Genomic DNA, 26,459 nt, shown 5'->3' on the forward strand with positions numbered 1-26,459 from the left:
AGTGTCCGTACGATCACTGTTCCACTGAAGGCAACAGCGCTAGCACGCCAACTTAGCATCAATGAGTTTAGAGGCGGTCCTTAACGTAACCCCAGCCTCCACTGTAGCGTCTGTTCTATGCTCCTTATAATGTGGTGCGCCTTAAAGTGCGGAAAATACGGTTTATATCTCTATTGTGAAGGAACAGATCAACATGTGATTGACTCCACACTGACCAACACAGACATGAGTGGTATCGATCTTCTCACTGAACGTTTACACACGTGAATAAGTGTACTTTCTAAAATGCTGAACTATTCCTTTAACTGCCACGTAACTAGCTGTATATTAGTGATTTACTCAAAATAGATAATTTGATTAAATAAGATAACTTAGACGCTATATTTTAAGACTTTACAGCCACTGTAACATAAAAAGGATGCTGGGCTTATAAGCAGCTAAATGCTTCGTTCATGTGTTTAAAGTTTGAAGCAAAAAAAAAAAAAAAAAAGAGTGCGGAGTCGTGTAAGTAGGGTCGTTATTTAGCCATCCTGGAGCGAAGGCGCCTTTTAATGATCTGGTGGTCGCTCTCTCTCTCTTCTGGGTCTCTGCTGATTATCTGCAGTGAGGGAAAGAACAAGTTAAAAATGTGTGTATAGCTGTAGGCTTCATTAGAGACGCACAAACTATCTATTTAACAACCAATCAGAAGACTGAGACGGTTAGTGGATCAGCTGATGTTATGAACTGATCAAATCACCCGTTCATGTTATTAAAACTAAATAATTACATCAACTTTGTTTATGCGGGCACTTAAAATGTAATTCCAGCGCAAAATCATCCCACTTACGGCACTTACACTCATCAAATAAGCCATCAAGACAGAGACCCGTGGAGTCGCCAACAGCCGGACGACGCTAACAGTGATTAGCTCGGGGCAGTACGGTGAAGGCATTCAAAGGTCTTTTTTAACCACTAATGCTGCTGAAAATAACAGCAAACCTCTGCAGAAGCATGAGAAGAGTCCCTACACACAAAACAAAGCACCAATGGGCTCCTTCCTTTGGGATTGACTTTGGTAATCCACTGTAATGGACTTTACTATGAGAGGAGCTGATACAGGGGCCAGTAGGTAAGTCTTTAAAACACTCTTTAATAAACTCTGGCTTCACTAACTACGCTGTTGCTGCTTTGTTTTGTGTGTAGGGACTCTTCTAGCGGGCGGCTGTGGCTTGGTGGCAGAGTGGAGTTCGATCCCCATCTCCCCCCGGTCGACATGTCGAAGTGTCCTTGGGAAAGACACTGAACCCTGAATTGCTCCCTGTGCTGCGCATGGGTGTGTAAATGTGGTGTGAATGATTAGATTAGATGGTCTGTAGATGTCCACTGCCATCAGTGTGAATGTCAGTGTGAACGGGTGAATGTGACAAACACTGTGAAGCGCCTTGAGTAGTCAGAAGACTAGAAAGACGCTATATAAGTACAAGTCCATTTACCATGTACCATTCTCATGCTGCTGCAGAGGTTTGCTGTTATTTTCAGAAGCATTAGTGGTTAAAAAAGACCTTTGAATGCCTTCACCGTGCTGCCCCGAGCTAATCACTGTTAGCCACGTCTGACGGTTAGCAACTTTCACTGATTTCTCGTTAATAGTACATACACGAAAAAAAACAGTCTTGATGGCTTATTTGATGTATGTAACTGCCGAAAAAAGACCATGGGAGGAATTTGCGCTGGAATTACACTTTAAGGGACATAAGACAAAATAAAGTCTTTTGCCTTAGTCCAGTTTAATTGAGGCCTCCAAGCTGCTATTTTGGAGTGGGTCACCCCCTCTTACTCATCAAGCTTTACCAGAAAACAAAGTAATTTAGTGCCATGCTTGTATGCTTGGAAAATTGATATGGCCGGGGTGCATGGGATTGCTCTGGCATACACACACATTGAGACAAACATTATTTTTGGGATACACACACACACACACACACACACACACACACACACACACACACACACACACACACACACACACACACACACACACACACACACACACACACACACACACACACACACACACACACACACACACACACACACACACACACACACACACACACACACACACACACACACACACACACAGTCTAAGGTAAACAGGCCCCGCCCCCCCCACCATCCACACACTCTCTACCAGGTGAGTTACCAGGAGGCCTGACTCAGCCGTTACTATAAACAGCAATGCTGCAGACAGAGGCATTCACAGTTTAGTTACATAATATTTCATTGTTCACACTATGTGGTCCAGGAGCAGTGACACATTAACTGAAATGTAAATTGACCTTATGAACATGGCCACGTGGTTGTTTTTTTAAAGTGATTGTTATGGGCAAAGTTTTGTTTCCTCCTCTAAAGTAAATTGAAATAATTAAAACTAGTCCAGGGCCTCTGCTCATGCGGTGGATCCCCTGGGCCGCAGCCTGCGCATTAATCCATTATTTGAGGAATACAACCATGTTGCTACAATCCTCTTTAACCCCCTTTAAAGCAAAATAAGTGACATTTCCAAAGTAATGTCTAAACGCAAGCTGTCACATAAGAACTTTGCCTTATGTAAAAAAAAGTCTAAAAATAGCAACATTTTGATATGAATCAGCAAATATCTGAAGAACAATGAGTCTGACAGGTGTTGAGTTTAATACCCAGCTGTGCTGTAAGTTACTGTGTATGTGAGTGGACTGTGACGACTGTGCGTCTGCATAATGAGCTTAAGCTATATATTATATGAGTGACACTTACAGGGTGTGGGGGCATGTCCATGGGGGAGGAGATTTCAGGCCTGTACAGTCTCCTTTTGTTTTTCTTGGCTCTCAGACTGAGGGATGAAGAGGAGGCTGCTGAGTCTGCATCCCCTCGCCCGCTCACCAGACTCATCATCTTCTTGGCTGCAGAGACGGAGACGATTCAGGAGGAACATGCTGAATAGATACTTTAGACTTGGACAGGTATAGATCCAGATTATAATTGAGTGCTCAATTTTATGTTCGAGCCACTTGAGGTTATTAAATGTGCGGTGTGATTCAATTTTACTATGAATAAATAATTTGAACAGCAGACTTATCGCATACGTATAATTGCTGTTAAGTCACTGAGTAGACTGCTTCACAGTAGGGCGGTCTAATCCGCCTGGACGTCTCCTGCGTCCACTTCCCTCTGGCAAAGCAAGTTAGTAGTATTTTCAGTCAAATAAAATTTTTATATATATATTATTCAAATGTACCGTATTTTCCGCACTATAAGTTGCACCTAAAAACCTTCAGATTTCTCAAAAGCCGACAGTGCTCCTTATAATCCGGTGCTCCTCATATATGGACCAATATTGAGCCACAACAGGTCTCCAACTACGGTGAGCAGCCGCCGACTCTATTTTCCCCGTAGAAGAAGTAACGCGCGGTGCATGTTGAGATATACGACTGCGTGAAGCGTGCCGTTTCATTTCCATGTGTGTGTTTGTGTAAAGAGCCCAAAATGGCTCCTGTTAAGAGACACGCTTACGACGCAGAGTTTACACTCAAGGCCATTAGTCACGCAGTAGAACACGGGAATAGAGCAGCAGCCAGAGAGTTGAACATGAACCAATCAATGGTGCCGAAGTGGAGGAAGCAACAAGACGACCTGCGCCGAGTAAAGAAGACTAAACAGAGTTTAGAGGGAACAGAGCGAGACGGCTGCAGCTGGAGGACAAACTCCAACAGTGGGTTGTTGAACAGAGAGCAGCAAGTAGAAGAGTCCGTACGATCACTATTCCACTGAAGGCAACAGCGCTAGCACGCCAACTTAACATCAATGAGTTTAGAGGCGGTCCTTAACGTAACCCCAGCCTCGACTGTAGCGTCATTCATTGAAGGTGCGCCTTAAAGTGCGGAAAATACGGTACATTTAATACTCAGACTTAGAATATTCTTGGACAGCATTTACAGACAATAGTTGTTGGCAGGACACAGTCAATGTGTGTTTTGGTCTTTTCAGGAGACAATCCTAGCATCTGTAAAGCCAACACTGGCACGGTCGTAATTAACTGTTCAGGTGGAAAAAGAAGAGAACAATCAGGCTGCAGGGTAAAGGAAAGAAAGAAAGGATGGGACAGGGAGGTGAGGGAAAGATTGGTGATAAAAGGGACGGAGGAGGGAAGGATGGAGAAAGGAGGGAGTGCACAGTGGAGGAAGAGAAAGGAAGAAGATTAGGAAAGAAAGAGTGAGGTGTTAGAGGGAGTAAACTAACAAAGATAAAAGACGAGGAGGCAACAGCGAGAGGCAGAAGAGAGAGAGAGAGAGAGAGAGAGAGAGAGAGAGAGAGAGAGAGAGAGAGAGAGAGAGAGAGAGAGAGAGAGAGAGAGAGAGAGAGAGAGAGAGAGATGGAGAGATGGAGGGAGGATCAGATGGCGGCAGACGACAACACACTTGCGCTGGAACCCCAGGGCGTCAATTAATTGAGCGAGTGAAAGTGCCAGTCCCCGAGGATGAAACCCAGAGGACTCTGGTGATTCCAATATGTTCCTGTGTCTCGAGTCCTCGGAGCCATCATTAGAGTCCCAAACTCGGCCGTCCTTGCCCCGTTACTTTGTCAAACCGGCGCTGTCCTTCGAAAAGGACCCCGGCAGACACACAGAGGTTTGTCCTTGTGCGTCCTACGCCGAGTTTCTACGAACTGTTCTCAACTGTGAAATTTAGACAATTCTAAAAACCCATCTGGGTCGTGTGGTTCCCCCCTGGATGTTCTCAGTAAATGACTCAAGGTGAATGATTCTAATGCATTGGGGAGAGTGACCTGTGTGAAAGAGCTTTGGTGTGTTTATGCACGTGTGTGTGTGTGTGTGTTTATGCACATGTGTGTGTGTGTGTCATGAAAAGCTCCGAGCTGCGATAACTTCACTGATCTCTTTGATCACAGTTTGAACATTGAAGCTCATTTTAAATATCAGAAAAACTTTTTTACTGTCTCAGGAATGTTACAGCAAGTAAAGCAATTTCTGTAAAGGGCAGAAACTGATACTGATGCACTTTAATGGTCATCAGGCTCGATTTATGTAGTCTTACATTTATGTGCCCCCACCCCCCAAATATGTCTTTAAACTGCAGATCATTAAAATGCACAACTGTGAGCTCCAAGATTAAAAGGGCAGCATGTGTTATGTTGTTTTAATGGTGCCTGTTGGTTTTATGTTATTGGTTCTTTAAAACGTCTCTAGTGCCTTTTAATATTTGTTATTGTCATAACCCACGATGTTAATCTTTCTCTCATTGTCCCCTGACGATGTAAAAACAGTTCATAACTACGAAGTTACATTTTTAAAAAGATTTAGTGATTTCCTTAAACAGCCGGCCACTGACGTTTTTAACAAAAACAGAAAGAAACAGTGGATGTGTTGGTCATATATGAAAAAAACACATGTTAAACCCTATTATTTATATTCCTGTGGATTGAATGTGTAACAAATAATAAAGTCTGAGTATTTTCTCATTTAATTAAGGATGTCTGGGCGAAATATCACTATTTCACATCAGGTTTTATGTGCTTATTATCATTTTGATGACTTACTCGTATAGTAGGACACAAGATTTCAACAAGATACGTTTCCATTGAAAGACAATCAGATCTAATTATCGACCAGCCTCATTTACAAATAAAGATGATTACCGTATTTTCCGCACTATAAGTTTCACCTAAAAACCTTCAAATGTCTCCAAAGCCGACAGTGCGCCTTATAATCCGGTGCTCCTTATATATGGACCAACATTGAGCCACAACAGGTCTCCAACTACGGTGAGCAGCCGCCGACTCTATTTTCCCCGTAGAAGAAGTAACGCGCGGTGCATGTTGAGATATACGACTGCGTGAAGCGTGCCGTTTCATTTCCATGTGTGTGTTTGTGTAAAGAGCCCAAAATGGCTCCTGTTAAGAGACACGCTTACGACGCAGAGCTTCAACTCAAGGCCATTAGTCACGCAGTAGAACACAGGAATAGAGCAGCAGCCAGAGAGTTGAACATGAACCAGTCAATGGGGCCGAAGTGGAGGAAGCAACAAGACGACCTCCCCTGACTGTTTTGTTGACGTTCCCTTTAGCGCAGCTCCATCTAATGGATGCAGAACGTGACCCCAGCCTCCACTGTAGCGTCTGTTCTATGCGCCTTATAATGTGGTGCGCCTTATATTGCGGAAAATACGGTACTTTCTTTTTCTTTGACTTTCTTCTTCTATTGTTGTCAAATTGTAATTAACTGATCCATGTGCGCTGTGCTGACGATAGATATTGACAAGTTTGTTTCACCTGCTGATAATTTTGTTGCTTAATCGTGTAAACTCCCCTAAAAAAAGATATATTCTCAACCTCTACTCCTCCCTCATGACTGTGATCGACAGAGAAGCAGATGAAAGTGAAATATCTCGGCAGTAAAGAGCCACACACTGACACACACTGACCTTTAGAGCCCAGCAGCGTAGGGGAGCTCTGCAGGAACTCTCCGATCTTCTGCAGAGTTACTTCCTTTCTGCTGCGGATGCTGCTTTGGGAGTCGTGGCGACCCGCTGGGGAAGACGTCTGATCACAGATGACAGTGAACTGTGGTTAGTCTGTCAGCGTGTACAGTGGGGAGAGCACCATGTGTCTTACAGTACACAAAAATATGAATGGTGAGGTAGTCTGACCAAATGATGCTGTCTCTTGTAAACATCTTTTAGGTTGAATGGGTTGGGCGGTATTTATTCTGTCATACCTTCATAGATTATTGACGGTATTTGATATTTTAGTTGAAAACAAAAATCACCCCCTTTGATAGTCTGTTCCAACAATTAGCAAATCTGGTGCGGTGAAAATAAAAACCTTAACTCCTCAAGTAAGATGGAAAAATGTTCTGTCGCTGTTTTTCGATGCTGACTTTGCAGTTACTGGACGGGCCTGTACTTGTCAGTTAAGCTAACGTTAGCGCCGTTAGCAAGAAATAAGACATCTTTATGAAACCACGATGTTACGTTTAACTTAAAGTGCAAACACAGTGAGAGGGTCAAAGTCCTGAGACTTTAACACAAACAAGTTCACAGCTATTTTAATGTCCACAACGGCGTGTATACGTTTTGCTAAGCCGATCCTGTTGCTAGCACGGCGAATTGTCAATCATAAGGTAGCCCCGCACTAAAGCATCCCCTTCTTTATGGTCTGTTTGACTCTAAATGGACCATCATTGACTAAATGAACATCAGGCTGTGTTGAAGAAGACTTGAGACTAGAAATTGAGACATAAACTCATTGGGAAAAAGTTTACTGATGGAATAAATAAAGTGAGAAGTTTAGGCTCATTTTCTCATTGACTTCTACACAACGAGACTTCTTTATAGAGTCAGTGTGGTCGCCCCCTGCTGGACATTAGAGAGAATGCAGCTTTAAGGCACTTTGGCTTCACTGATCAAATATTATACTATAGTTTAAATCCCACTGACAGCTAAACCTACAAAGACTCAATTTAAGAACATGATGCCTGCAGGTTTTCAGTGACATACTGTGTGAAGAATGAGTATTTTCTGAAAGCAGGTTTTGCTACATCGAAGTGTTAGTTATGAATCATTTATGTCATATGTGTAGGATGCATCACAGCGCATTTGCATGGTTATGCAGGTGTGTGTGTGTGTGTGTGCATTTTTCACCTCCTCTTGGTGTGAGGCCAGATTTGTCAGTTTGGTCCGTCTGTTCATTCTGTTCTCTGCCTCCACCTCTTCCTGTAACACACACACAGAAGGGAAATGCACAAGGCCATACAAAATGACAACAGACAAACAAGCAAACAAACCAGGGTGTGAACTCAGGCATCTGTACCAGAGGATGAGTAAGAGGCTGACGTGCAGAAAGGTTAAAAGAGTTCAAACAAAATGCTTCATAATGACATGACTGTTTGGACGAGATGGGGCGGGTCATTACGAGAGCTCGACATGAGGAGAAAAACATTCAGACACTTTGTGCACCAGCCTCAAGTGGTCGGTCAATTGCACTTTCAATAATTTTGAAGGAGCGCAAACAAGCTCCAATTCAGGGTCATTTACCTGCCACGGGGCCTAAAGAGTTGACAAGCGTAACGGCTCCCAGTCAAAAAATATCGTCTGAGTGTCTCAGAAACACCCAATTAATCTTCAGTTTGTATTTTCAAAAAGACGTCAGTGACAAGCACTTCAGCTAAACGTGCTTAGAAAAACTTTCATCAACACTTAAAGAGAGTATTTGTTTCCCTGCAGCTCCGAGTTAACATTATTTTGGAAGAAAGCAAAGTAAAAATACATGTAATGAGCTGCTGAACTATGGTGACCAGCTCATTAACAGCTGTGTCTTCATTAAGTGACACCTGCATCTGACATTTTCCTCCCTGGTCTGCTCACTGAGAGGTGATGAGTTGAATGACATGATGGAGTACATGGAGGATGGCTTTATGAAGAGCTTTACATTTTTTTGCCTTGAAACATATTTTAGAGAAAGCTTCAGTTTCACATGTTTTATTTAGATTATTTCTGATATGCTAGTTTTTAAGTTATTAAGACAGCAAGAAGATCCCAGGTTCAAATCCCGGCTGGGGCCCTTCTGTGCAGAGTTTGCATGTTCTCCCCGTGTCTGCGTGGGTTTTCTCCGGGTTCTCCGGTTTCCTCCCACAGTCCAAAGACATGCAGGTGTTCGGTTCATTGATGACTCTAAATCACCCGTAGGTGTGAATGGTTGTCTGTCTCTGTTCGTCTCTATTTTAGATAAATTCAGAGAAAGGATGGAAGAACAGAACAGAGAGACAGAGAGAGAGAAGTACAGAAGTAGAGATTGGTAGAGTTAAAAAAACAAAACATGAAGACAGTATATAATGGAGCTAGAGAGTGTGTGTGTGTGTGTGTGTGTGTGTGTGAGAAAAAAGTGGAAAGATACAGATGAGTAGTGTAGTGATAAGTGATAGCGATCAACCATGATTGGAGTGTGAGAGCGGAGAAAGTAAACAAGATGAAATGTATGTGTGTGCATGTGTGTGTGTGTGTGAGAGAGATGAGATGATAGAGGGAGCGTGCGGAGAAAGTAAATGAGACATGAGATAATGTGAGTCAAGACTGGGGACAAAGAAAGATGCAGAGAAGATAGAGAGAGGCGGAGATGAGCTGCGAGTCGAGGGTTTCTTGCTGGATTTTGGAGAATAGATTCTAACTTGGTGTAAAGTCTAAAACCAAACCTCAGAATACGTTAAAACACACACATATATATATATATATATATATATATATATATATATATATAAAAAATATATATCGGTCATTAAATTCTTAGTACGTGATTCCAGCTAAGAAACATTTTGTTTTTTAATGAAAGTGTTTTTCCTCGTTTTAGTTCTCTTTGTAGATAACTGGTTTCAATTTCCCACAGGTTTTTTTAATTAGTTTTTCGGGTAATAGGAAAATGAATAATTAACCGTTAGCAATAAAACTTTCACCATCAATTTCATTGGAGTAGCTTATTGGAAAGCTTTAGCACCAGCAAATTACATTTTAGCTGTGTCAGTGGGTCAGCAGCACACTCTGGGCTGCTCCGCGGCTCTCCGCACAGTGTTGCCCAGCCGTTAGTTGTTAGAGTCACAAACCGAAAAGATAAAAAAGAGTTTCACACGCAGCTGGCCGGTGCAGTAGCAACAACAGCTAAATGCCAGAAAGGTAAACAGCTGACAACCTCGCAGGTGAATTTAGTTGAGAGGCTCGAACATAAGCGCTCCACGGACAGCTGTAGTAGCTCCGGAGGTAGTGCGGGTCGTCTACTAATCGGTTCGAACCCCCCGTGGTCTGCATATGGAAGAGTCCTTTGGCATGACTAGGCTCCAAACTGCTCCTGAAGGCTGTCAGCAGTGTGTGAATGTGTGTGTGAATGGTAAGATAAGATCCTGATGAGCAGGCGGCACCTTGTATGGCAGCCTCTACATAAATATATGAATGCGCGTTGAAAGGGTGAATGTAGAAGACGAGAAAGGCACGGTTTAAGTCCGCTTACTATCTACGCGGACGCACAATTGGTTCCAGGAAAGTGGCTGCACACGTCCATGACAATGAACGCAACATCATGGCTGCATCACCGGGACAAGTCTGCAGGGTCGGGTATCAAATGATCCATCTGTTAGCTATCAAAGCTATTTAAAGTGTTTTTTCCACATAAAGCAAGTCACAGTTCTCGTGCTATATGGGGAGGAAGAAAGATCGATCTGTAAAATGCTAATATCTGCCAATACATTGGGGTCAAAGAAGTTCCATAAATGTCTAATAATACCGAACCCTTTACACCTGTGGCCAATTGTGCGGTAACATTCATGCTGACAATGAGGTCAAAATTAGTCCTTGATATATATACACCGTATTTTCTGCACTATAAGGCGCACCTTCAATGAATGTCTTATTTTGAAAGACTTATTTTAAAGGGAATGTCAACACAACAGTCAGGGGAGGTCGTCTTGTTGCTTCCTCCACTTCGGCACCATTGATTGGTTCATGTTCAACTCTCTGGCTGCTGCTCTGTTCCCGTGTTCTCCTGCGTGACTAATGGCCTTGAGTGTAAACTCTGCGTCGTAAGCGTGTCTCTTAACAGGAGCCATTTTGGGCTCTTTACACAAACACACACATGGAAATGAAACGGCAGGCTTCACGCAGTCGTATATCTCAACATGCACCGCGCGTTACTTCTTCTACGGGGGAAAATAGAGTCGGCGGCTGCTCACCGTAGTTGGAGACCTGTTGTGGCTCAATATTGGTCCATATATAAGGAGCACCGGGTTATAAGGAGCACTTTCGGCTTTTGAGACATCTGAAGGTTTTTAGGTGCAACTGATAGTGCGGAAAATACGGTATATGTATTTCTTGAAAATGGCGTTATCTATCTGAGTAATCCAGAGAGTAACGGACTCCATGGTGCACAGCACTTCTGTTGCCAGGGCCAAACTAACAAAAAAATCATGAAAGCTAGAAATTCAAAGAAAGATTTTCTAGGACAGTGGCGACGTCTCCTCTAAAGAAGCGCCACAACATCGTCAATAAATCATTAGAATCTCATCTGCTGAACAGACGGGCTGTGAGAGACCGAGAGGAGGAGGAGGAGGAGGAGGAGGAGGAGGAGGAGGAGGAGGATGGAGAGTTGGAGGAATGACTGAACGAGGTTAAAAGGACGGAGGAGAGAAGAGAGATGAAAATGATTGTATGCAAAGAGTAAAAGCTGGAGCCGTTTATCTGTGTTCACAGTGTGCCAGTTTACATGTTCCAGCCCGCCAACACTCGATTATCTGGGAGAAAAGCTGAATGGTGCGGGAGTTTGTATAGCTGATGAAATCAGCTGCCGTATCCTGCTGGGTCACTGCCTACAGATGTCAAACCCATCAGATAAGAATCCTCTTTACCGTTCAGCTCTCTGACTGCGTGTCACATGGATGAAATTCGAGCACTCTATTTAAGAGGTAACAATTAAATTCCCATTATTCCACTGATTTTGACAATATAATTACTTCAAAAATCAGGACGACTGGAAAGAAGACTGGCTTTGCATTTAACAATGTCTTAAAAGCAGGAAGCAGAGAAAAGGAACACTCCTCATGTGACAGGCATTTGGAAAGTAATCTTAATAATTTAGGATTAAGGTAAGGAACAGTGGAGACACTGGCCCTAATTTATCAAACGAATGTACGACCATTTCCTGGCAAGGAGCGCAGGTTCAGCAGTGCGCGCACACAGGTCACAGTGGAGCGCTGCTTCGGGTTGACTGCCTCCGTTATTCTTCTCCATACAGCGTTTTTATGATGGGCCCCTTTTATTCCACTCTTAAGACAAAAAGCACATCTTTATTTTGCTCCATCTCGGATGTCAGGATGCCGATCTGTGCGTCGGAAAAGTGTCTTTCTAACCAGCGTTCTTCCTCTCCGTGTTTGACCTCAGTGGGCGAGGCCTCCGAAACAGGAATATTTAGGGGCGTAACATGTTAATGACGATCGAATTCAGGCGCCGCATTTATCAAGGCCCGCTCATTCGTACGCTGAGATTGGTCCAATACGAATGTTTCATAAATCACACGTGGGTCCTTTCCTACGACCAATTCTGCGCTCAGATCTGCGCCCGTTTTCACGCAAGATTGATAAATGAGGGCCAGTGTGTCCTGAGCAAATGTCACTTTATCACTGTATTTAGTTGTACTGTAACTTACTTCAGTCAGAAATGCTGCTACACTTTAACACTGTTATCACTTATCGCTCCTTATCACTTATTTAGTTTGTACTTATTTTATTTCATCTGCTGCTAAACTGCACGCTGCGTATTGTTGTATATTGTATAAACCTGCGTTTAACTACTATGTCTGTTGCACTCTGTCACATTTAGTTGTTGTTTGATTTATTTGATGCTTTATGCTTTAGTTTGATTTGATTTATGTTTTTATGCTTATTGTCACTCTGATCCTTTCATCTTTGTATTGAAACTGTTGCACAATCATAAATAAAGCTTCTTGAATCTTGAATATGAAAAACACAAATACAAGAGATTAAATGGATCCAGAGGAAAGTCAAATGCAGATATACAGGTTTTCCATTTGCTTACATAAATACAGATACATCTGTGATGAGGATTATAAAACCACCATAGCGAACGCCTTTAGTTTGATTCAGAATAGCAGAGGCAATGCATACCAAACACAATCCATCTCTTCTTACCTTTCACAGTAAAAGCCCTAGAATGCGTAACTATTGAGCCAGTTTGGTCGGCTGAGCCCATCACCTCTCTAAATACTCGAAGGTGAGCATTTTGACCTTCATCAAGTGCACAGAGCGTAAAGGCCTTAGGGCTGCATTCACACCAAATCAGCGTCCAGAGCCACTAGCGCATGGTCGTGTGGTGGTGTGGGAGTGTCACTTAAAGGGCACATTTGCGTCTCCGTTGTACATTGCCTGATTGCCGTGACATTACATCATTGGCCACCCCAACCAGACGTCAGATGCAGTTTCTCGAAAATGTATTCAGCCTCACCATATTGTTGCGACCCCCACCACCGCAGCCTTAACACACTACCCACATTCAAATGTGACTCCATGGTTTAAATAAAATGTTTTCCCAATGCTTAAAACGATGTTCAGCAGAGTCATCATCGAGAAAACTGCAGGAGTACAGGACGAAGTGGTGCCAGCAGCGACCCCGCAATCAGCTGGGAGCAGTGTGGGTCTGTGGTCATACAAGCGACCCTGTAATAATAATTTGATACTTTGGCCCCTGAGTTATCCGCTCAAGTGTCCTTGAGAAGGGAACTGAATCCAAACAACTTTCAGGGGCTATTGTCCTGTGGCTAAACCCTTAACTCTGACCTCCCTGTGTGAGGGAGGAACAGCTCCAGCTAGATTTTCCTTCCCCCATTCTGTGGCTTTAACAAAACAGAGATCAGAGCTCAACATACAAAGTTAAAATGGTTTAAATAGAAGGAAAGAAAAGTGGCGTACGGTGGAAATTTAAGGAAGACTTAAGACACCAACTCTGCTCTCGGAGGCTTCCTTTTAAACTCACCCCCCCCATCTAATAAGCTAAATAAGACCGGACAGCAGCCCTGTACTGAACCAGAAGGTTAAACCACATTAACATCATGGAAGAAATTTGTTTTCGAGCATGAATACCAGAGGGAACCTGTGACACTGCATAATAATGTGAAGGTCTTGAGGCATTAGTCACTTTGCTCTGTAGCATGGAAACGGGTGAATTAACGGAAACGCTCCAACAAGAAACCCAAACGACCGTCCTCATTGGCGTGAGGCCTTACTCTGGTTATTGGCTATAATCAGATGATGTGCAAAGTAAACGTAGCCTCTCTCCCTTCCCTGCTCATGGGAGACCAAGACGGTTACACCATCTGTTTCTAAAAATATTTACCGATGCAGGAGAGGCAGGATACACACATGCAGTTTTACGCATCATATCCTCACGCTCATTGATTCCTGAAACTACTGTTGGCCAGGAGCCAGTCGTGAAACTGGAGGTGAAAAACACTGTTAAAGGACAATAACTCTCTCTTTTTCCAGAACTCTCTGCTAAATTTGTGAGGAGAGTCAGAGATTCAGGCCAGCAGCATCATTGTGCTGCTGCTCCACTGGAACTTGATGTATAAATGTATTCACAAGATGGTGTTAACATATTCATGATGAACAAGACGTTTGGTAGCACTGCATGTTTTTGTTGGGTTGAGGGGAGGAAGTGACAACGACATGAATGTGGCAAATGATGAAGAATGTGATGGGAATGTATCGTCTGCGTATGAAGTATGGAAGGACGACAACATGATGCCAGGAAAAAATAAAGCAGTACCTGGAGTTTTGTGCGCCGTTTACTCCTCCTGAAAATGTGAGACTTCAGAAAAGAAATAATTTGGTTAAAACAAAACTGTAATGTATTCTACAGTTGAACAATGTAATCTAATAATCTAATACCAAAACACTTTCCACTGCATCAAAGTGCTAATGTGCAAAACCACTTACTGAGAACAGAACACAAAAACAAAGGAAACCATTAATGTTTCAAAGCCTCATTAGTAGCATTTCCATTTGCACAGCAGTCTAATAAACCGAGCACTGTTGATAAAAGCATGTTTGAGGTGTTTTGTGGGAATAGTATCTGAGGGTGCACTCACACTGTCCATCCGTACCGTGCCCAAACAGGTTTTACGGGTAAAGTCTAGTTCGTTTGACCAGTGTGAGTGCAACCGTACTGCGCCTAGCTGCGGCCAGCTGCCGTCCACGGCCCGTTTGGGAGAGGTGGGCTTTTGTAGAGCGTGTTTGCACATGTACGAGCACGAGCGTGCGCATGTGCACGAGGCCTACGGCGGCCCTGAGGTCATTTTATGTGCGCCTGTTCGGAAATAGAAATAAAAAAAAAGAGGGACCATGCGCGGACATTCAACAAATGGACCTGGCCACCGGGGGGAGAGGGAGGAGGGGACAAGTACCCTTAAGCACGGGGCACGGTACGGACGGACAGTGTGAGTGCGCCCTAAGCCGGTCTATTGCTTATGCTCTAATAATAAGGGCAACAATTACACAGTCACACCTACGGACTCAAAGACTGAAGAAGCAACAGAACGGCAGTACCACCCACAAAGACTCGAGAAGCACCCAGCGGCACTATGTGGGGAAGGCGATTGTTTATGCAAACGTCTTCTGACAGGCCTGACGTGCGTTCTTTATTCCCCCTGAGAAACAAAAACACATACTTGCTTCCTTCTCCATCCCACTACATGAACTAAAGTAGCTCCGAACTAGTAAGGAAGATCTACTCCTAAGCTTTAATGAGCTACTGAGACTTGAAAGATAAATGTATAGACCTTTCTTAATGGAATTTCATTGCTAGGCAACAGCCTTGGTCCTTGTTAACTTCCTGTCAGCAGATGTCAATCACATTCACAGCAACAGGAATCAAGCTTGGACACATTTAGGGTCTTTGTTTACAATTTTGAAAAGGTCTAAACAGCGTCTGAGCCCAACAAAAAAGAAAGAAAGCGCCTTTTCTTTTTTTAATCTGGCTACTTAATTTTATTATCATAGCTTGTTATGCATTTTACACGGTTGACTGGCGACACAAATGAGACATGATGTGTTAGTGAGAGAGCGTTTGAGTTACTAGCTGGTGGAATTTGTTACGTTTTTGGCTTTATACATGACAGTGGTATTAGGGCGCACTCACACTGTCCTTCCGTCCCGTGCCCCTTGCTCTAGGGTACTTGTCCCCCCCTCCAGGCCCGTTTGTACTCACACTACCTGGGCCTCGCGCAAATGCTTCTTGCTGTCCATACGTCATCACGCCGCAACACGTCACACGCATTGATGACGTCATGGCGATGCGTGGCTTTGTTTCCAAATCTTTCTGTAGACCTCAGAGTTTTTGTGCGTCTTGTCGACTGTTTTTGAATCTTTTCATCGACCAAATCTGCAGTAAACACTCCACCTCCGCATCACACCAACATGAACCTTTCACCGCCATTGTTGTTGTTGTAAATGTCCGCGCATGGTCCGTCCTTCTTTTTTCTATGTCCCAACAGGCGCACAGGAAATGACCTCAGAACCGCCGTAGGCATCGTGCTCGTGCTTGTACACGTGCACACACTCGTACATGTGCAAACGCACTCTACAAAAGCCCACCTCTCTCAGGCAATGTAGTTATGCGCGGAGCGGCTGCTCTCACACTGGTCAAACGCACTAGGCTTTTAGCCGGTGCGGAAGGGCAGTGTGAGTGGGCCCTTAATCTTCAAACCTAACCTAAATTCCTAAAAATGTCGGACGTATTCTTAAAGATCGGTTTCCTGTACAAAGTCTTCTGTGTCTGTAGTGATATTATGGTTGCCTGCTTGATGAAAGATGTAGTTTATTTCCTACAGCACTTACATTAAAAGAAGCGTTGCATTAAAAATATATACATAAGAAAAAACTCTAACTGAAACGACACGACTTGTTTATGACCTATTCAGACGCTAAATAGATGGGAGCTCTGACATAGTTTAATGTTTCATGTCATTTTGAAAGGAAGCATAAAAAGTTGATATAGTTCAGGTCCTGGTGGGATTGGATATAAAGTGCCACTGGTGCCACCATGGGGCGCACAGTCTCTTTATAAAGCTCTGTTGGAACCAAGCGTCCCAGCAGCCCCCTGCTGCAATCATGTTTAATGTTCAAACCCAATAAGCAGTGTGTGGTCCAAGACACTTATTAACCGTACACATTTGGTTGTGTTCACAGAGGATACAGTTTGGAGTCACACACATGAGCATACCAACAAAGGAAAGCGTTTATGGAACCAAAACAACTGCAGTGGGAGCACTGTTTAAGATTTTATTGCTGGTGATCTGCATCTCATCTCCTCTGGTGCATAAGAGGGCTCCACAGGTCATGTTTTACACCAGCAACACTACTGACTGTGGACCTGCCTCCTCAGTCACATCAACAAATCAGCAATCGTGATGCAAAACTTTCAGTCTATGCTTACATGCACGCCTGCACACACTGTATAACTAGCAGCTTTAGAAACTTAACCTATTTTCCAGGATAAATGACAATCAATTCTCAGGCTTGCCAGCATGAACAAATCAGCTGTGAAGGTAATAGGGAAGGAAGAATGAGCCCACACAGACCCTGTGCGAGCAGGCAGTCATAAAACAGGCCGACTCAACATCCTCTCTTCCATAAATAGGAACCTCTGCCATCAGGAAGAATACTGTGTGCCAAAGTGCAAATCAAACAGCTGGAAGCCATCATTTACCAGCCTCCATCAAGCTGCTGAACGCTAATGCTAAATATCCGCGCAATAGAGCAATGTGCAATAAATACACGAGCACTTAAAGTCTTACAGGTTCTTTCTATGTGAAGCAACGGACTGCAGCACTGTGCCCAAGACTAATTTCCCCTCTGGGACAATAAAGTTACTCTTTTTTTAAATTTCTTTACTTTCACAACTTCACCGATAACACACTTACGGTAACTGTGAGACCAAAACCACACGGCTCATCTGTGTCAATCATTGAACTGCTGATGATTTGGTCTAGAAGGCGCAGGCTTGACTCCATGTGCATCAGTTGAACCATGTTTTCCAGATTCAACACCTCCACAGTAACGTGAAACTGAAGAGAGCTCTCCTGCAAATGTGCTTTCCTGAATAAGGTCGGGGATCATGTGTTTGCATGTAAAAACAAATGAATTTTGTACTCTGCCTAGCTCACATGCGGATCTAAGATGAAAGCCTTACCTGAAGGATACGTATTTAGATTTTTCTCTTCATTGATAGTGTGATGCCGAGCAGTCCAGCCCATATGGTTTCATATTCAAAGAACCTTCGTATGCTCAGGTAATTTATCAACAATCCCTGATGCAGAAACCCCCCAAAAAATACATGTAACCTGGTCAGTCGACTGTACTGAAGAGAATCAATTTAAGCACAACGCAGGTTTATATAATGCAGTATATCCTCATCACTTTCCCCTGTGTTTGCATCGATGCACCACAAGAGAAGCCAAACAGAAACTTAAGCACTATAAATTCTCAGCCACTCTATCTAATGAAGCGCTTCAGAGCAAAACCGAGCGAGATGGACGTGTTGTTGTTTCTTAGTTTACTAAAGAATGAATGCAAAAGTGGCTATGAGGAGGACTTCTCTGTTTATCTGTGTCTGTCTGTGCATCCTCTGACCATCACGCTCCCGCCCTGACCTTAGTGACGTTAAGAGTTGTCTCATTAATCAGTGGTGGACCTGCTCTCTGCCTGGGCTCCTGTTGACCCTCGGCTCGATCAGGGATAGGCCGAGATCCTACTGGTAGACAGACTCACACAGAGAGTGATTAAGTGAGGGAATGAGAGCGAAATACTGTTTAGATCATGTTAAGGGCGCACTCACACTGTCCATCCATACCATGCCCAAGAACGTTTCACAGCTAAAGTCTAGTTCGCCTAGGCGCAGTACGCTTGCACTCACACTGGTCACGGCCCGTTCGGGAGAGGTGGGCTTTTGTAAAGCACGTTTGCACATGTACGAGCACGGGACGGATGCACAGTGGGAGTGTGCCCTTAGATGACCCAAAATGCTGTCTAGGGACCTGTATTTAAGGACATTTAAAGGTCCAATAGAAACAACAACACCATATCAGTAACAGTATGTAGATTCTGTGACATTTGTGAATCTTATAGCTGCCTTAAAGGGATACTTCAGCTTTTTTTTGTGGTTGTGTGAGGTACTGTAATTGACGGTTTAACATGCTGCCAGTTTGGAGAGGCGGACAGGAGAAGTAAAAATCCACTTTAGTAACTTTAAAAACCAATATCAGTTTAAGTGTACGCTATATTTAGAATATTTTCACTTCCTTACCTTGCTGACAGACAGGACTTTCCTTCAGCACTACATATTCTCAACGTATCCCTACGCATAAACGTATGATCATCTCGTGGACTCAATATCTTGTATCGTCTCTACTCGAGAGCTGGGGGTCTCGTCACATATGTACACATTATTCTGAATGCATGGTATATTTTTGAATGTACTGTCATAACAGCAACATGTTGCATCTTCAAAAGTGCACAATAAAGATGTGGCACTGAATTTGAAACAGCACATTGTCATTTTTGCATCTATTATTGATTTACTGTGTGTGCCCCTAAAATTTTCCGTTGGGGTCCTGCTTAAATACCCAAAGTAATTATGGCAAAGTCGCAAGAGGATTCTTATTCTGTCTTAACGCTCCACCACAACTGTTGACGCAAGTAAAAATTTCCAGATACAAGACCTCCCTGGGAAAGCGTTAAACCTCCAGAATTGTTATTTCGTGTTGCCCGCCTATGACAGTTTATATTTAGCAGTTATTTCCACACAGTTATTTCTCCAAAGAGCCTCCATGACGACGACTGACGCAGTCGGTCTCTATTACCGGCTGTATAGCTGGTGTGGGACGGTGAGAAATAGCTGTGATCAATGACATGCTGAATGAATGGGAACAGGAAATGTCAGAACTTTATACTGTGTGGTTTTGAGAGTACATGTAATGATGTAAGCCTGGAACTATCGGGTGACTTTAAGGTTTTCTGTAGTGCAACGACCAGAGGCAATGTCTTCAAAAAGTGTATTGATGCGTGACTAAGCAGCAAGTTAAAGGACTTTCATGTTAGGACATCCTCTGTATTTGTCTTAAGAACACTAGTACACATTCATAATATATAATAATTATAGGTTATATTGTCTCCTAACAATAGCACAAGTTTTTGGTTTTCAGTGGTGCATTAAGTATGCACATTTATTGACTGCACACATGAAGGAGATGTTGTGTTAATAGATGTGTACATTAAAGTACAGGCTGCGCCGTTCGACTCGGCTCAGATCCAAACTCTCAGCAGCGACTGTCGCCGCTGTGTCAGCTGCTTTCGCTGCTTTCGCTCGCTAATTGCCCTCCACCGTTGCCGTTTATTGTTTCTGCTCTTATCCCGAACCACAAAAATCCCTCCTCTTTCATCTTGACATCCAACTTCCCTTCATATCCCCACACCTACCACCACCACCCCTCCATCTCTGCTTGCCTGCCACTTTTATCTTCCCCCTCTCCTCCCTACCCTCCTCTCCACTGCTGTTTTCCCTCCACTGTGTTTCTTCATCTGTCCTTCCTTCCAGTCTCATTTCTTTTCACTTTTTTCTTCACCCCCCTCTCCCCGCAACCTTCCACCAATTTATTCTTTCTGTGCTTTCTCCACCTCCCACTGCACAGTTCCCCTCAATTTATTTTGTCCCATTTCTCTTTTGGTTTAAAGCTCACCTTCCATTGTTTCCGTTACACCGTACTCTTCCCCTTTCTTAAAAACAACCTGTTTGGTACAAAGCCTCACTTCAGCCCTTTATTGATCCTGTATGAAGGCCGACAGGGTCATTGATGTGTCGACACTACCGTGACCCTTAGACCCGTGACACCTCGAAACCCCTGCATCATTTTTCTCATGTGTTCAGATGACGTAGGATTCTTTGCTTTCCAAATGAAAACTGGGTCATTGCAGCGGCATGAATAGAGAGAGGTACTGGTTAGAGAACAAGGTGTACAAGAAAAAGAACAGACCGTTTCTCTGAAGCTGAATTGATTGTCTTGCAAGTGTGCATGAAAACAAAAAATACCTTTATACCAACAGAGAGTTTGTCTGCTTCTTCCATCTCCTCAGCTGCCTTTTTAAAAAGCGATGTGTTCATATATGTTGACTGCCCCACATCCACAGAATGAAATCTGATGCAACGTCACGTCACTTTGGATGTGCTGGAGAAGCCTCCCGACACAAACAGCTATATCTTGTTGTGTGCTTTTTACTACACCCCCTCCCCTGTTTCTGCTCCAGTTCTCTACGTTGAACCCAGGTCAGTCAGCAGAACAGCAGTCATTAGCACTATTACTTTGGGGTTTGGTGGCAGAGCTTTCACCCCCCGTATAAATTCTCCCACTTCTGGTATCAAAAGAGGAAAATGTCATCATAGCGGCAGAGTACAAGGATATTGAGTCGAAGGACCTAGTTATAGTACTTGTTACACGAATGCGGCCTAATATGTTCCAGCTAATGAGCCGTTGAGCATGAAGGCGCATCACATCGACTGGTTTTAAATATTCAGGGGGGAAGATGTAGAGCATCAGCGGTCTTTCTTCTGCTTGCACTAAAGCCGCGTTCATATTACAGGAGTTTTAAAAATCCAAAACGCACAAAAGGAGAATCTCCACAGGTTTAATCAGCAACGGTGATGAAAACGGTTTGCAGAGAGGTAAAGACACTTAGTGCGCACTCACACTGTCCATCGGTACCGTGCCCCGTGCTTTAGGGTACTTGTACTCCAGCCCCGTTTGTACTCACACTACCTGGGCCTTGGCGAATGCTTCTTGCTGCCTATACGTCATCACGCCGTAACACGTCACACGCATTGATGACGTCATGGCGATGCGTGGCTTTGTTTCCAGATCTTTCCATAGACCTCTGAGTTTTTGTGCGTCTTGTCGACTGTTTTTGAATCTTTTCATCGACCAAATCTGCAGTAAACACTCCACCTCCGCATCACACCAACGTGAACCTTTCACCGCCATTGTTTTAAATGTCCGCGCATGGTCCCTCCTTCTTTTTTCCATGTCCCAACAGGCGCACAGAAAATGACCTCAGAACCACCGTAGGCCTCGTGCTCGTACACGTGCGCACGCTTTACAAAAGCCTACCTCTCTCAAGCTGGCTGTGGACGGCCAGTTAGCCGCAGCTAGGCGCGGAGCGGTTGCACTCACACTGGTCAAACGAACTAGGCTTTACCCGTAAAAGCAGTTTTGGCCCGGTACAGAAGGAGAGTCTGAGTGCGCCCTAAGGGAGGGTTGTCTGGTTTTCAAAGAGAGCACGAGATCAAATAAATATAAAAAATAATATAATAATTATCTGACAACAGTAGTATGCTAGCAAGGTTATATTTGTTAGCGAAAATGATGAATCAGCCAGGGCTGTGTGTGCATGTTTGCGGCTGCATAAATGTGAATCCTGCTCTTTAACACTGCTTTCAAAAGAGGATAGTTCAGTTATTTCAAAGTGGCATTGGATCATGGTGGCACCGCCAGCTGCTCCGGGACTCTCTCTCATTGGTTATTGTGAACGGCATCAACATTTCAAATTACACCCTGCCCTAAATATGTGCAAACACCTTTGTTTGACCTCTACTTAGGACACTTAAGGGAGCGACATATTCAAGTTTCTACATCCCAAAGTTGACTCATTGGTTTTCTAAATAGCTTTTCTCTCGGTGCCAGTTCAAAATGATGTTCATCTTTTATTCAGCGAGGTTCACTTTCCCTGAAATGAAGATGACTGCGGTGTCAAGATGCTTCTGGGAAAACTGAGTATAAAACACATTTACATAAAGCCGGTAATTACAAGTTTGTTTACTCGCGGTTACAAAGACACAGAAGCAACACCAGCTGACAGCTGCAATCAAAATTCCCATATTTCACTGTCCGATCACCTAAGTGTGCACACCGGTGTACTTTAACTAAATGTAGGGATGGTTTAGCCCTAAACTGACACTTTGAGTGTGCGGATGCCATCGGACGGTACAAACTGCACTACAGGGCGAGGCTGAGAACATTTTGTTGCAACATAATGGTGGAAGAAAACGGTTAGATGACTCAATCTTTTAAATGAACAAATTAAAATGGAGGTTGTGCCTACATTGTGTTAAACGTGTGCGACTATTTCTGGATGTTTGCTAAATCACTGCTAACCAAAGTGTCCTTTACAAGAATGGGTAGATTTTAAATTTGACTCAGCTCAGTTTTATTATTATAAATTTGGCAAAACCATTCATGTATTGATTTGCATAGCAACCATAACCTATAGCCCTTGATTATTCACATTACTAACGTATATTTTTGTCCCTGAATGTGTGAATATTGCTGTCAAAGTAGTGCCAACGAATCCCAGAGGAAGGGTGTCAAACTGATGTATAGCCGTCAACCTGCACTAAGATTGGATGGCACAGTAACACGTGATCAACCCTGAAACCTTAATTGAAACATCTCGTGCAATTCAACATTTTCAAATTCAATAAAAGCCCTTATATAAGAGGTGTTCTTTACTTTTATATCCAGTGAATACAACTGTGTTCAGTTAACTAGCACCATGCAAATTCTGCAATATGTATCAGAGCATTTAAATCATTGTATAATATAAATAATAGTAATAATATCAACGTTAAAAAGGACAACAACATGACGATCATCGCTACAGGGTCCGAAATTATCACTCACCAATCAACAAATGCGGGCAGAGTAAATGTCAGAGGATTAAAAGCAGCTTCTTTAACGCTAACTGGCAGCTAAAGTTCCCTATCGTTAACAGTTGTACGTCGCGAGGTGTCCTGCTTTGAGTGTGTGTGTGTGTGTGTGTGTGTGTGTGTGTGTGTGTGTTTATCATTTCCAGCATTTTATTCAAAAAACTAAAAGGATTCCTCATCATCTTGTTCGATGACCTTTGAAACATTTACAATTACATGTAAAACAACAGATCTGCTATGTATGCAACGGCCGGTAAAAACTCTTCTTTCACCAGTCGTCACCTTGACACGTTCTTTTCAGACCCTGCATCACAATATGAGTCAACTGGAAGTCAATAAAACCACCTTTCAGTTGATTTACACCGTATGAAATGAGCACGTATGATCTGATAACTGCAGCATTTATCAAGTCACCACTTAAAAACTGCTACAAGTTCGTCTCAACAATGACTATCGAGCCAAACACACTCTCCTCTATTTGTCCTCTTGATAATATCTTTGTATTATCATGTTCTCACTCTGGTCTGCCATGCATGAAATTGGCTTGATTGCAAGTTGCTATTAAAATCTTTCTTTTTATCAGTGGTAGACTTAAAACACAGAGCACGTGCAAGTGTGAATTACCGGCATAAGGCGCTTTCATGCCTAAAAACTCTAATAAATCAGCACCTCCCGAGCCTGTTGGCACTTGGGATTATATGAGGAACGAGGGAAATGCAGTGTTTACAAGACGAGCAACAAGAAGCCAACACCGAGAAATTACAATAATGATGATGTACAGTATAATTTAGCCTTACTATGGAGCCATGGGGGGAAAGAGGCAGTAGGAAAACATTAACTAGTATGCTTTGCATTTGGAAACTCTAACTTAATAACATCAGTGACAAGAATTAATGAGTACAAACTGTATTGCCTGTTTATTTTACATTTGTCAATGCATCTTATTTGTCTTGGAAGAACGACCTGTCTGCATTTGGAACAATGCCAAAGAGAGAAAAGGGAAATAGTGAACGACTTCTGAAACAGCAGGCGCACAAGCTGCAAACAGCGTTAGCCTCTGCGGACGGTAAGAGAGGAACAGTGATGTGACAAGTGAACTGTACCCGACCTTGGGTTCCTCCGAGTGGGATGCTTCTTTAGTATGTTCTCCTGGGTAGATGAGTGTGTGAGTGCGTGTGTGTGCGTGTGCACTACCACTAAAGTGAGTGTGTTTCTCCTCGTAACCTGTGTTTATGATTAATGAGATTGTTTTCTCTCACCCACATGTGGATGATATATGCACGTTGAGTGTTTTTAACATCTATACTGTATGCTTGTGTGTGTGTGGTGTAATGTTAATATTTCTGTTTTTTACAAAAACACTGTAGTTTGAAAATAATGTGCTTAAATGAAGGACACGTGCATATGAAGCAAATGTGACCTTGAATCACATATTACATCTTATCGGATTTTAGATACCAAGAAGAACTGGTTTTCTACTTCTGCTCATTGAAGTTGGCAGTTTTCAAAAAAATCGAGGAGGGAAAATAGTTAACGTGAAATGTTTTATTAGGCAGAAGTCCCGTTTTCTTTCAATCTACGATTATTTACTCGTGCGTCTTCATCTTCATGGAGTTATGAACATAAACCTGATGTATTCTGGTGTAGTATTGTAAATGTTGGGGTGCTTTTCCTCTACTAAGTTATAATTATATGATATATTTTGTATTATTTGTTTACAAATCTATGTGCCCTGTGATAGACTGGCGTCCTGTCCAGGGTGGACCCCGCCTCACGCCCGATGTCATCTGATGGCTCCAGCCCCCCCGCGACAGAGACAAGCAGTTGAAGATGAATGAATGAAAATGTTATGTGCCTATAGGTCTTAAAAGCTGATATAAAATTCAGTTGGTTTTCTCCTTATTCATGGATTTGTATCTTCTGTCTGGATGTGACTTATATTCATGCGTGGTGTCTTGTCAACCACTGCAGCGTAACTTTGCCTTTGAGAGCCAAACCGAACAGAGGCATTAGCCTACTTCCCTTGCATTAGTCGGAACAGACACATTAACAGAAGTGCAGCTCCTCTGCTGCATTTAATCAAATTCCAGTGAAGCGGCGTCCTGAAATCAACCTTTACACTGTTCATCCTCCGGTGCAGCTTCACTTTTCTACAGTCTGGTCTTGTTTCCATGGAGCCTCATTGGTCCGGTTCTAGGATTAGCTTTCAAGACAATGTGTGACTTGCAATTGGTTTCACAGAACAGCCGTAGTATTGGACCGGTTCATAGGATGAAAGCTGGCGCAGCTTGGATTAGCTTGTTGACCTTGTTACTCTGTATTCATAGATATTCTGGGAACAGTGTTGGTGAGGCCAATAGTTAAAAGAAATACTCAAATATGCATCTACTTATTTCATGAAACATGTTTTGCATCTAATTTTCATGGGACAACCATTGAGCCATGTTTGTATTCGCAGGGAGCTGCGTTGCAAAATAAACACTTTTCCTCTGAGCTGTATCAAAAAACGAAGAAGGCGGGACTCTTGTGTAAATAAATCATGAGAATGAAATAGTGACGGAAAAAGCTTTTTTTTTTAAAGCATCAAATCGTCCTCGGCGAGGAAGAACAAATACATGCACGCCCCTGCTGTACTTGCACAGTCTGCTGTGTGCAGCTGCATTCAGAGACGAGGACGACGACAGTCAAAAACTCATGTGGAAAGGGAGGCAGCAGCTGCTCGTGTGGACACATGTGTGTGTGAGCTGCAGGAGTTTCCACGAGGCAGCAGCCACACACTGCTCATGCTTCTGGCCTGACTCGGCCGTTACACCATGGATCAGTACAATCAGCTGAAACATTACCGGGGCTGCACCAAAAATATTCAACTATTTGCTCGTTGGGTGGGTTTTCTGTTTGCAATTTTGGGACTCATATTTGTTTTTTGATTTTCAAAACTTTAGGATTTACACAATCTGATAAACGCAGCCTAAGCGAGGCGTGTGAAAGGTGGCTACAGGTGAGTGTGTATTAGTGGCAGTATATTTAAACACACACATACACAGGAAAATGATTTCTTCAGAGAAGACAACACACTTAGTAGATAAAGCAACCGGTACTTATTCAGAAGCTAATAATCAT

The 26,459-nt window shown here is 43.1% G+C and overlaps 1 protein-coding gene across 1 annotated transcript in view; it reads right to left on the reverse strand.

Annotated features, from left to right (window-relative positions):
• Window positions 1-458: 458 nt before the first annotated feature.
• Window positions 459-26,459, reverse strand: part of kif20ba (kinesin family member 20Ba) — a gene marked incomplete at its 5' end in the record, with an annotated part of 49,124 nt that continues 23,123 nt past the window's right edge. Inside the window, 5 exons of the mRNA XM_083923185.1 lie at window positions 459-598; window positions 2,779-2,924; window positions 6,462-6,579; window positions 7,680-7,751; window positions 14,355-14,396. Of these exons, the coding sequence (XP_083779311.1) occupies window positions 518-598; window positions 2,779-2,924; window positions 6,462-6,579; window positions 7,680-7,751; window positions 14,355-14,396 (459 nt within the window). The 3' untranslated portion in view covers window positions 459-517. The remainder of the gene's footprint in view (window positions 599-2,778; window positions 2,925-6,461; window positions 6,580-7,679; window positions 7,752-14,354; window positions 14,397-26,459) is intronic.

The sequence above is a fragment of the Echiichthys vipera genome (genome assembly GCF_963691815.1).
Source record: "Echiichthys vipera genome assembly, chromosome: 11".
Classification (NCBI taxonomy): Eukaryota; Metazoa; Chordata; class Actinopteri; order Perciformes; family Trachinidae; genus Echiichthys; species Echiichthys vipera.